Source organism: Chlorocebus sabaeus, chromosome 16 (assembly GCF_047675955.1).
Source record: "Chlorocebus sabaeus isolate Y175 chromosome 16, mChlSab1.0.hap1, whole genome shotgun sequence".
Taxonomy (NCBI): Eukaryota; Metazoa; Chordata; class Mammalia; order Primates; family Cercopithecidae; genus Chlorocebus; species Chlorocebus sabaeus.
The window spans coordinates 68,324,962-68,337,049 of NC_132919.1; the positions used below are offsets into that span (position 1 = coordinate 68,324,962).

At 44.8% G+C, this 12,088-nt stretch overlaps 1 protein-coding gene and 1 non-coding gene across 7 annotated transcripts in view; one reads left to right on the forward strand and one right to left on the reverse strand.

The window, feature by feature from the left end:
- The window catches only part of DHX8 (DEAH-box helicase 8), a 45,041-nt gene extending 36,613 nt beyond the window's left edge, over window positions 1-8,428 (reverse strand). For 2 of the 6 annotated variants that reach the window (XM_037993586.2, XM_037993584.2), the window contains exons 1-4: window positions 8,184-8,427; window positions 2,311-2,396; window positions 1,374-1,446; window positions 587-672 (exon numbers count right to left, since the gene is read on the reverse strand). In XM_037993586.2, coding sequence (XP_037849514.1) covers window positions 587-672; window positions 1,374-1,446; window positions 2,311-2,396; window positions 8,184-8,331 — 393 coding nt within the window. In that variant the 5' untranslated portion in view covers window positions 8,332-8,427. Of the gene's footprint in view, window positions 1-586; window positions 673-1,373; window positions 1,447-2,310; window positions 2,397-8,183 lie in introns of all 6 variants that reach the window. The other 4 variants (XM_037993585.2, XM_073005257.1, XM_037993587.2 and 1 more) reach the window with 3 other exon arrangements.
- LOC119622210 (U7 small nuclear RNA) lies at window positions 5,910-5,970 on the forward strand. The gene has a single exon (XR_005238881.1). It is a non-coding gene; the product is annotated as a U7 small nuclear RNA (small nuclear RNA).
- Window positions 8,429-12,088: the final 3,660 nt, after the last annotated feature.

Sequence of the window (12,088 nt, forward strand, 5' to 3'; positions counted from 1 at the left end):
CACACATCAGGCGTCTGTTCCAGAACCTTATTTCATATTCCTAATCACTACTTCCCCAAATTCCCAATCTCATTTCCCTTGAATATCATTCTCAGAACCCCTTAACATGTTCAATACATAGTACATGCTCAGGGAGTGATCAAACACTTTCTTTCTTTTTTTTTTTTTTGAGACGGAGTCTTGCTCTGTCACCCAGGCTGGAGTGCAGTGGCCAGATCTTGGCTCACTGCAAGCTCCGCCTCCTGGGTTTACACCATTCTCCCGCCTCAGCCTCCCAAGTAACTGGGACTACAGGCGCCGGCCACCTCACCCGGCTAGTTTTTTTGTATTTTTTAGTAGAGACGGGGTTTCACCGTGTTAGCCAGGATGGTCTCGATCTCCTGACCTTGTGATCCACCCACCTCGGCCTCCCAAAGTGCTGGGATTACAGGCTTGAGCCACCGCACCCAGGCTGATCTAACACTTTCACTCTTAAAAATAAGTTACAACAAAGGCAAACTTAAAATTAATAAAATTACTAATGAGACAAAGAAAAGGGGTTGGGAATATATATTTATAGTAGACATTCTCAAAATGGTATCAGTACCCGAACAGAAGGGTTGTCCGGTTGGCAAAGGACTGGGAAGAGTTCCTTCAGTTTTTCTTTTTCTGTTTTAGGTTTAACAACTGGATCTTGTTTCATTAAAGAGCATGAAGGGGTTAAAAAAAAAGATATATTTAATATTATTAATGATTAACAAAATAACTTCAACATTAGATTTGTATCAAACAAAAACAGAACATGGCATTTTGCTATATATTAATCGTACCTGTTACTATAAATGTAATTTAATTTTCTAAATACATTGATCACAAACTATCTCAAAATGTAGCAGAGAGAGGAGTGTAGCAATACTCATTTGGTTATGTCTTATCTTTTTGATTTTGTCTTAAGTCGTTTGAAACTTTTTTCCCCCTTGAAACAGGGGAAAAAAACCTCTGTTATTCACGCTGAAGTACAGTAGTGCAACTATGGCTCACTGCAGCTTCACCCTTTTGGACTCAAGCAACACTCCTTCCTTAGCCTCCCAAGTAGCTGGAACTACAGAGGCACGCCATCATGCCTGGCTAATTTTTTAATTTTTTTTCTAGAGATGAGGTCTCTCTATGTTGCCCAGGCTAGTCTAAAACTCCTGGACTCAAATGATCCTCCCACCTTGGCCTCCCAGAGTGCTGGGATTCCAGCAGTGAGCCACTACGCCCAGCCTATTTGAAATATCTTACTGGAACATTTACTTGCTCAGCAACTGCTGAGAGGAAAACAAATGCAATTTACAGGATGTTCAAAATCTACACCATTCTAGAAGCTAAGCTCAGCTGGAAGCTCTGCTTACCTTTGCTAGTGGAAGGCTTCGCTGGAGGCCGCATGGTTTGTATGAGACGCAGCAAGTTACTAATAAGAGAATCCTTTGAAAAGAAACATAGAGCAAAAATGGTCAGCTCCTGTACCAGTGCTTAAACACACTTCGAAAAAGGAAAAGGCAAAGAATGTCCTTTAGAGAAGGGTGGTTATGCACTTGAATTTAGCTAACTGGAATAAATGAAACATAGAGTATCAACCTGGTGTAGCATGAACCTAGTATAGCAGGTTCAGAGAAAGCCGATACTTAGGACTCTTTGGGGAGAAAAGTTATTAGGCTCCCTGCAACCATTTTATTTCACAAGGTTTAGAACTACCCCCAAAACTTGTTTCCAACTTCCTGACTTACAGAACAAGAATGTAAATACCTACAAAAACTTAATGATGAAAATCCTGCCCTGTTTTCCTAGAGAGGTATCACAGAAAATCTGGTTACATCACCACTACCTAATGGCATGAAAACATTACACACTTAATGGCTTATTTAATTGATACGTATAAAATTGTCTCCTTCCTATATCAAACTTCTATATTAAATCCTATCAAAATTTAAATTCAATAGTGACATTAAAACATAAATTATGTAATCCCAGCACTTTGGGCGGTCAAGGCAGGCGGATCACGAGGTCAGGAGATCACGACCATCCTGGCTAACACGGTGAAACCCCGTCTCTACTAAAAATACAAAAAATTAGCCGGGCGTAGTGGTGGGCGCCTGCAGTCCCAGCTACTTGGGAGGCTAAGGCAAAAGAATGGTATGAACCCGGGAGACGGAGGTTGCAGTGAGCTGAGATCACGCCACTGCACTCCAGTCTGGGCAACACAGCAAGTCTCTGTCTCTAAAAAAAAAAACAAAAACCCATAAATTAAAATATTAATATCTACAGATTGTCTTCTCCAGATATACATACCGTAAATTCTGCACCATTTTTGACGAGGGAAGCCTTAAAAGTATCAAAGGTGGTATTTTTCTCAGCAAGACTGATCACAAATTCAGCTGCAAATAAGAAACAGAATTCAGAAAAGAAGAGACATGAGCAAGAAATCAGTTTTAAGTATGGTTAAAAACAAAACTAATTAGGTTATCCAACAGTCATAAAAAACAAAGACCACCATCTGATAAGGGTAAAGAGCGAAAATCTGGCCAGGTGCAGTGACCCATGCCTGTAATCCCAACACTCTGGGAGGCCAAGGCGGGCGGATCACTTGAGATCAGGAGTTCGAGATGAGCCTGGCTAACACAGTGAAACCCCGTCTCTACTAAAAATACAAAAATTAGCTGGGTGTGGTGGCAGGCGCCTGTAATCCCAGCTACTTGGGAGGCTGGGGCAGGAGAATCACTTGAACCTAGGAGGCAGAGGTTGCAGTGAGCCGGGATTGTGCCACTGCACTCCAGCCTGGGTAACAGAGTGAGACTCCGTCTCAAAAAAACAAAAAACAAAAAACAAAACAAAACAAAAAAGAAAACAAGAGAGAAAATACAGACTGCTGAAATTATCCACGCATGTTCTAGTGAATTTATACAAATGAAAGGAAGACATTACTACAAAATGGCTCAATGTAGCCCTTGAGTGCATTTAAACTAGGAAGACCTATTTGCCCCACATCATGGTACCCTCTTCTCACAAAACTACTACCTGGGCACGCTGCCACCTAGACTAGACTCTAAAGGTGACAATAAAAAGCATGAGCCCGTGCAGACAAAGAGGCACACAACAGAAGGACAGACCCAATCTGTATATGAGAGCAGGCAGCTGCTGGGTGGTGCTATCTCCACATTGATGAAAGACTTACTTTTCCCCCAAATTTTTTTCCACAAATCTGCCTAACTCTTTTTTTTTTTTTTTTTGAGACAGTGTCTTGCTTTGTCGCCCAGGCTGGAGTGCAGTGGCACGATCTCGGCTCACTGCAACCTCTGCCTCCCGGGTTCATGCCATTCTCCTGCCTCAGCCTCCTGAGTAGCTGGGACTACAGGCACCTGCCACCATGCCCAGCTAATTTTTTGTATTTTCAGTAGAGACATGGGTTCACCATGTTAGCTGGATGGTCTCGATCTCCTGGTCTTGTGATCTGCCCACCTCAGCCTCCCAAAGTGCTGGGATTAGAGGCATAAGATACTGCGCCCAGCATACCTGACTAGTTCTTGAAACTTCTTTTTTTTTTTTTTGAGAGGGAGTCTCGCTCTGTCACCCAGGATGGAGTGGAGTGGCGTGATCCTGGCTCACTGCAACCTCTGCCTCCTGAGTTCAAGCGATTCTTCTGCCTCAGCCTCCCAAGTAGCTAGGGCTATGAGCGTGCGCCACCACGCCTGGCTAGTTGTTTTATTTTTTTTTGAGACGGAGTCTCGCTCTATCGCCCAGGCTGGAGTGCAGTGGCCGGATCTCAGCTCACTGCAAGCTCTGCCTCCCGGGTTTACGCCATTCTCCTGCTTCAGCCTCCCGAGTAGCTGGGACTACAGGCGCCCGCCACCTTACCCGGCTGGTTTTTTGTATTTTTTTTTTTAGTAGAGATGGGGTTTCACCGTGTTAGCCAGGATGGTCTCGATCTCCTGACCTCGTGATCCGCCCGCCTCGGCCTCCCAAAGTGCTGGGATTACAGGCTTGAGCCACCGTGCCCAGCCTAATTTTTATATTTTTAGTACAGAGAGGATTTCACCATATTGGCCAGGTTGGTCTTGAATTCCTGACCTTGTGATTTGCCTGCCTCAGCCTCCCAAAGTGCCGGGATTACAGGCATGAGCCACCGTGCCTGGCTAGCAATTCTGCTGTCTCAGCCTCCCGAGTATCTGGGATCACAGGTGCCCTCCACCATGCCTGGCTAATTTTTGTATTTTTAATAGAGATGGGGTTTCGCCACATTGGCCAGGCTGGTTTTGAACTCCTGACCTCAGGTAATCCTCCTGCTTCAGCCTCCCAAAGTGCTGGGATTACAGGCACGAGCCACTGTGCCCGGCTTAGTTCTTGAAACTTCTAATATTAGAGCTATTTATTAATTAAGCGACTTTCAGACAGTGGCTCACGCCTGTAATCCCAGCACTTTGGGAGGTTGTGGTGGGCAGATTGCCTGAGCCCAGGAGATCAAGACCATCCTGGGCAACATGGCAAAACCCCATTTCTACAAAAAATACAAAAATCAGCTGGTGGTGGTGGTGTGCATCTGTAGTCCTAGCTACTCAGGAGGAGACTGAGATAATAAGCCTCATACTCTGAGACCCACAAAAAAATTGTAATGCTTTCATTTGAATACTAATCCTAAAAAAGTAAATGAATAAATAACATGAAAGATCTAGATGACTAACTCATAAAGTAGTACTACCATACAATTTCCATCCTGGAATCTGCCTTTATCTTTCTGATGAAGGGAAAGCCAAATGCCATCAGGCTACATGAACACATCTTATGCATAATAAGTTAGTAACATTGTCAATGGTTAATACTTTTTGAACATTACCATGTGCCAGGCACTATGCTAAGTACTTTTTATGGGTTACTTCATGATCCCCAAAACAACCCTCAGTAGCACCTAGTAGTAGGTGCTACTACTGTCCTGTTTTACAATGAGGAAGTTGACAGTTTGAGACACTGACCTACCCAATAATAACTAGGGGGAGCTAGGAATAAAATCCAGGCAATCTAACTTCGGAGCCCATATTCTTTCAAGAAATGTGGAGGGAGAACTAAGTCCCATGGTGCTAGGCATGTCATGCTCCAAAGAGCCCCTCCCAAAGCAGTCAGCAGCACATTCACACTGCCAGCCATCATTAATCAGTTTTTTTTTTTTTTTTTGAGACGGAGTCTCACTCTGTCGCCCAGGCTGGGGTGCAGTGGCCGGATCTCAGCTCACTGCAAGCTCCACCTCCCGGGTTTATGCCATCCTCCTGCCTCAGCCTCCCAACCTCCCAAGTAGCTGGGACTACAGGCGCCTGCCACCTCGCCCGGCTAGTTTTTTGTATTTTTTAGTAGAGACGGGGTTTCACCGTGTTAGCCAGGATGGTCTTGATCTCCTGACCTCGTGATCCGCTCGTCTTGGCCTCCCAAAGTGCTGGGATTACAGGCTTGAGCCACCGTGCCCGGCCTTTTTTCTTTTTTTTGAGACGGAGTCTTGCTCTGTCACTCAGGCTGGAGTGCAGTGGCACGATCCTCTCACTGCAACCTCCGCCACCCAGGTTCAAGCGATTCTCCTGCCTCAGCCTCCTGAGTAGCTGGGATTACAGGTGTGCGCCACCATGCCCAGCTAATTTTTGTATTTTTAGTAGAGATAGGGTTTCACCATGTTGGTCAGGCTCTGGTCTTGAACTCCTGACCTCGTGATCCACCCGCCTCGGCCTCCCAAAGTGCTGGGATTACAGGTGTGAGCCACTGTGCCTGGTCCCATTAATCAGTATTTTTAGTTTTCACAATTATACAGGGGAATCATTAAATTAACTGAATCCATTATAAAAAATTAATTCATAGTTTAAAAAAATTCATTGGTGAAAACAGTAAAAATAACATTAATTTAAATGATAATCCAGTATTACAGCTCTTTCAGAATTTGTCTAGCAGGTTTTCAAGTATTCATCGGAAACTCTACTATCTCAACTCCCCCAAAAATTAAATACATAAATTAGTAAGTCATTCATCAGGGTCAAAAGCAAAAGAATCAAGTCAGCAAACAAAACATAAAAGAAGCAAATATATGCCTTTCTGTTATTAAACCCAACTCTGCCAATTTAGTTTCAACAAAAAACAGTCTATCACATTAAACCAATATTAGTACTTTTTTTTTTTTTTTTGAGATAAAGTCTTGCTCTTGTCGTCCAGGCTGGAGTGCAATGACGCGATTTTGGCTCACTGCAACCTCCGTCTCCTGAGTTCAAGCGATTCTGTTTTCTCAGCCTCGTGAGTAGCTGGGATTACAGGCACCCACCACCACGGCCAGCTAATTTTTGTAATTTTTTTTTTTTTTTTTTAGTAGAAATAGGGTTTCACCATGTTGGCCAGGCTGGTCTCAAACTCCTGACCTCAGGTGATCGGCCTATCTTGGCCTTCCAAAGTGCTGGGATTACAGGCATGAGCCACCGCACCCGGCCAATGTTAGTACTTTTAATGTTACTGGTTTTATAATTCTGTATTTAACAGAAAAAGCATATTTGTGGGTTTTCTGCAAATTAATTGAGATCTTTAGCTACATATAAACTAAAAGAATACGGAGTTTATACCTTGCTCTATTTTTGTACATAAATGAAGTGAACATCAAACAAACACTGGAAGATGTCAATAACTTTTTTGTTCCCTCTAAAAGGCCAAGGTATTAGGTGTTAAAACGAAAACAGAGAGAAAAGTAAGCTCCCTGAAAGCAGAAATCTGTCTCGTTCTCTGTGGTATGCCTAGCCCCCAGCTCAGTATTTGCTGAACAAAGGAAACATATTAACAAGATAGCAAAATCGACAAAATTATCACCTCATTATCAACTCAAAGAGAAGAATACTGCAGAAAAATCACACATGACAGACACATCTTGCCTGGGAGGCAAGAGAAAAAAGTAAACAAAAATATACTGGCATCATACTTTCGGGCATCTTCCTAAGTGCTACATGGTGACCCTGTGAAGACATTGTCCCACTTCACAGATAAGAAAAACAGCTTGAGAGAAACTATGAATCTTACCAAGGTCACTCGTCTAACTTTCCTAACCCCTCCTGTCACCAGCCCCTTCCCTTCCATCCCTCCAATTGATGATTTCATCTTCATTAGAAAACTGAAGAGTGGGCTGAAACTCTCTCACTCATCTTCCTACTACCAATCTCTAAACTCATCTGAATCTGCAACTATATTCTCTGTCCTCGCTCCTGTTACAACTGAGGAAGAAATGCTGTACTTACCAAAGGTCAATCCCTCCATTGGTTGCCCTTCATCCCATCCATCCTCTTTACCTTTATAAGGGCTTCATCTGTCTATGGCCTTAGCTCTAGGACCCTAAACTTTTCTAATTCCTCAGTTTGGGTTCCCCAGATGTAGTTTGCCCCAAAACATCTAGTGACTGATGTTTAAGACATAGTACAGGACCCAATGGCTCACTCCTGTAATCCCAGCACTTTGGGAGGCTGAGGCAAGAGGACTGCTTGAGCCCATAAGTTTGAGACCAGCCTGGGCAATACAGTGAGACCCCCGTCTCCACAAAAAATTTAAAAATTAGTGAGCTTGGTGGCGCGCGCCTGTAGTCCCAGCTACTCGGGAGGCTGAGGTGGGAGGATTGCTTGAGCCCAGGAGGTGGAGGCTGCAGTGAGCCAAGATCGTGCCACTGCACTCCAGCCTGGGCGACAGAGCGAGGCCCTGTCTCAAAAAAGAGTACAGAATGAACGGTCAAAGAACATAGTTAAAAGCACAGACGCTGACTGCTATGTCACAGAGTGGCGTGAAGACCAAATAAGACAAATGTCAATAAAGAGCTGAGCATCGCATCTAGCACACAGTGAGCACCCAATAAACGTCAGCCATCATCATCGTCATCGCAGCACCTGATGCTGTTGTTGTTAAACATATTTAATTGAGGCTGAAAAAAAACCCACAAAAAACAATCAAGCAGAGATGATCGCCCCGGACTTCACTGACAGCTCTGGGAAAGTTTCTAAAGTTTCTTGAGGTCTCTCAAGTCGAGGCCACGGCAGCGGGTACCCTGGGCCCGGGTGTCTGCGACAGAGAGAGACAGACTCATACGAACATATTTTCTGTCCACCAACCCCCTTTCTCCTTCCGCTTCCCTCAATCCCAAACTGAGGCCACAGGGACCTCCCCGGGCTCACCAAGGTCCTTGTCGTTGATCCCCAAGTGATTGTCCAGCTCAGTGCAAACCTTTGACACCAAAGACAGGTACTCGAGTTTGGCAAGTTCTTCCGCGGGGCCTGGCTCCGACCCGATTATGGCTCCCGCTATGGCTACAGCCACAGCCATGGCTATAGCTTACCCAGGACCTCACGGCCGGCGATCAGAGCTGCTCGGGCCGGCTTCCAGCTTTCATTTCCGGGTCAGTGCGCGTCCCCTTTGTTTACGGGAAATTGAAAATTTGAGGAACGAATCAAGTCACAACTGGATGGATCATAGAGAACGGACAGGAAGTGCTTAAAGAAGGGACAGCTAGAGTGGGTTACTCTGCACGCCGACCTGCGCCCTCTACAGGCGAGAAAAATCTCCGCCCGCTCTCAGGCCCGGAAACGTTCACTCAGCGCCCTCCCACCCTGGGTCGGCAGAGGGCGACCCCGGCCTGCACAAGAGAAGCCGGGAGGAAACCGCAAAACAGCCTGCGCCTGCGCTTTGGAACACTTGAAAAAGGAATCTTAATGCACGTCTGGAAGAAGACAAACTTGCTTTACTGTGGATCTGCAAATTCCCGGCCTCACTTCTTTGTGGTTCCTGTCGTCCGATCTCAAGCGACGCTTGACAAGCCAGTAGGCAGTAGATTGACTTCTCTCGTTTTACACAGGACGAAACTGGCACTTCCACTGCCAGCTGGATGCTTGGGCAAATCAATCTCTGGGGCCTTAGTTTTCTCATCTGTAAACTAGAATAATGTTGTTCTACCCTAAATGGAATAACTGCAAGGAGTGTGACACAGAGTAGGCACACCGCAAATGGCAGTTACTGTTAATATTACAAGGCTAGGCCGGGTGCAGTGGCTCACGCCTGTAATGCCACACTTTGGGAGGCCGAGGCTGGTGGATCACTTGAGGTCAGGAGTTCCAGACCATCCTGGCCAACGTGGCGAAACTCCATCTCTACTAAAAATAGAAAACTTAGCCGGGCGTGATGGTGACAGGCGCCTGTAGTCCCAGCTACTCTGGAGGCTGAGGCACGAGAATCGCTTGAACCCAGGAGGCAGAGGTTGATGTGATCTGAGTTTGCACCACTGCACTCCAGCATGGGCGACAGAGTGAGATTCTGTCTCAAAAAAAAAAAAAAAAAAAAAAAAAAATCAAGGCTGAGACGATGGTCACAGTAGAGCTGGTCTCTGGTCTGTCAAGCACAGATCTCCTTAGTCCGGGAACACACAGAGCCAGCTGCCTCCACTCTCGTGAAAACCTGCGTTTCAATCCCCAGTTTTCCTGAGTCCTCTCAGAACTTATTCCCTGAGGTGCCGGGCCCTGTGGCTCACCCCTGTAATCCCAGCACTTTGGGAGGCCGAGATGGGCAGATCACTTGAGGTCAGGAGTTAGAGACCATCCTGGCCAACATGGTGAAACCCCGTCTGTACTAAAAATACAAAAATTAGTTGGGTGTGGTGGTATGTGCCTGTAGTCCCCCCTACTAGGGAGGCTGAGGCGGGAGAATCGCTTGAACCCGGGAGGTGGATGTTGCAGTGTGCCGAGATCACGCCATTGCACTCTAGCCTGGGCGACAAAGTGAGACTCCATCTTAAACAAACAAACAAAACACACACACACAAACAACAACAACAAACCTTATTCCCCCAAATATCAGCTGTGCTGTAAATCCAAGGTCATAAGCTTAGGTCTCCCAACTTCTGCTTCAGGTCCTTTTTACCTTTGTGGCAACCTTAAAGTGGGATGGGGATTTTTCCCACACTCCAGTGCTTTGTGTGATGAGTAAGGAAACAGAAGCACCCTCAAGTGAATGGGTCTCTAATCAATCAAAAGGAGGAAATCAGTCTCCTACTTTTCACTGTAGCAACATTTTTACACTGGTGTACCTTTGGACTCTGTTTCTTGAACATCTCATCATGGACTGAAAAATGACAGGCAGAGAAAAACCCAGCAGTTGTTCTCTCTGCCTCCAGGAGCTCCATGTTTCCAGGTTCCTAAGAAATCACTACTGTACCCTCTGAGTTCTTCCTACTCCTCCCCATTTCGCTGCTTCTTTTTCCCCATGAATAGAACGGAAAACTCTGCACTTGATCCAATGTGCTCAATTTGCCAGCTTGGAGTTACGATTTCAAGGGCTTATTCTATCTGATGTTCATTCTCTGTGCTTCCTTCCCTTTAAAAATTCATATTTCTATTGTGCTTTCCTCCAATATTTAACCGGAAGGAGGAACAGATAGGGAGTTTGTTTTGTTTTTAAAGCTCTGTCAGAAAAGGGGCTATGGAACCATAACATGTAGTAGCAGTAGTAGCAATAAATACTAGAATTAATTAATAGTAAATGTTATAATTGGGAATTATTGAACATATATATCAATAGTAAATATTAACAGCAAAACATTACTTTTTATTTACATATGCCATTAACTGCACATTTTAAGAAGTGACAGTTTTTATGCAATATACATATTTCTTACAACACCAAAAATTTCTTTGAAGCCAAAGGAAAACAATTATGTAGATACAGATAACTTGACAGCCCAAACACAGATGCACATGGAATCCTCCTACTGTTCCTCCCCATAAGAGACCGTGAATCGAACGCAGAGCAAAAGTAAATGTATCCTAACTGTCCTTTGGATAGAATAGTTTTCAACATAATATCAGATACAGTTAATTTTCATTATTAGGCTGGGTGCAGTGGCTCACACCTGTAATCCCAGCACTTTGGGAGGCTGAAGCAGGCGGATCGCCTGAGGTCAGGAGTTCGAGACCAGTCTGGCCAACATGGTGAAACGCTGTCTCTACTAAAAATACAAAAAATTAGCCGGGCGTGGTGGTGCACAGCTGTAATCCCAGGGCTGAGGCAGGAGAATCGCTTGAACCCAGGAGGCGGAGGTTGCAGTGAGCCAAGATCACACCACTGCACTCCAGCCTGGTCGACAGAGTGATACTCTGTTTCAAAAAATAAAATAATAATAAATTTCCATTATTATTGTATGTCTTTCCTTGGACAGCCTCCATGTGACCCTTTAATAGCCCAGTAAACAATTCACCTCTACAAATAACTTATGCTCAATTACTACCCACACCACCACCCATGATGGATAAGAAATTGTTGCCCACTACCAAACTTGTAGTCACGGGGGTGTTGCTTTTCTACCTGTTCCTAGACTGATAGATGTGTTTAACCCTACCCCCAATTTCCATGTTATTTCTGCTCTGTCCCAGAGACTGGTCCCAGCTGCTGGAATTTGGGAAAGAACTTGGGGGTTGGGACGAGGTAAGCAGCAGAGAGAAAGTACTGAACCCCTTAGCAACATTAGATTGAGTTGGTGAGGGAGAAGAAATAATCTAAGTATGTGTAGCTGAAAGATAGCATCCTTAGGGAAGTTTGTGAGAAAAATCATAGGGCTTTCTGTCAAAACAGCGTTGCTACAATCCAGACAACCCGGGCTTTTTCTGCTGGGGTAAAATGGATCTTAGGGGAGACATCTCTGCTCTAGAAGGCAAAATCAGAATGATTTGCTTCTAAGTGTGTGACTGCCACTCAACTGTTATTTTCATTCATGCAGGGAGACTTCAGAAAGAGTGGCCCCTTCTTCCCTGCTCCACTTGGGCCCTGACCCAACCAGAGAGCCTGGGAGCCCCAGAGAAAGTAAAATTCCTTATTTTTTACTGTTTGACTTTTCCCCAGAATTCATCTCCAAATTTGGACCAACTTATTGAATTTGTATTAAACATCAAGCTTGTGTGGCAGGTTCTAAAAAGGATAGGAGGTCTGAAAGTGAAAAACATCAAGGAAGAACTAGAATACTCTAAATGCCATTCTCAGCCAAGGGATCTCCTGGCAGAGCTGTGTTTATAACTTAGATCTCTGCTGCCTAAACATG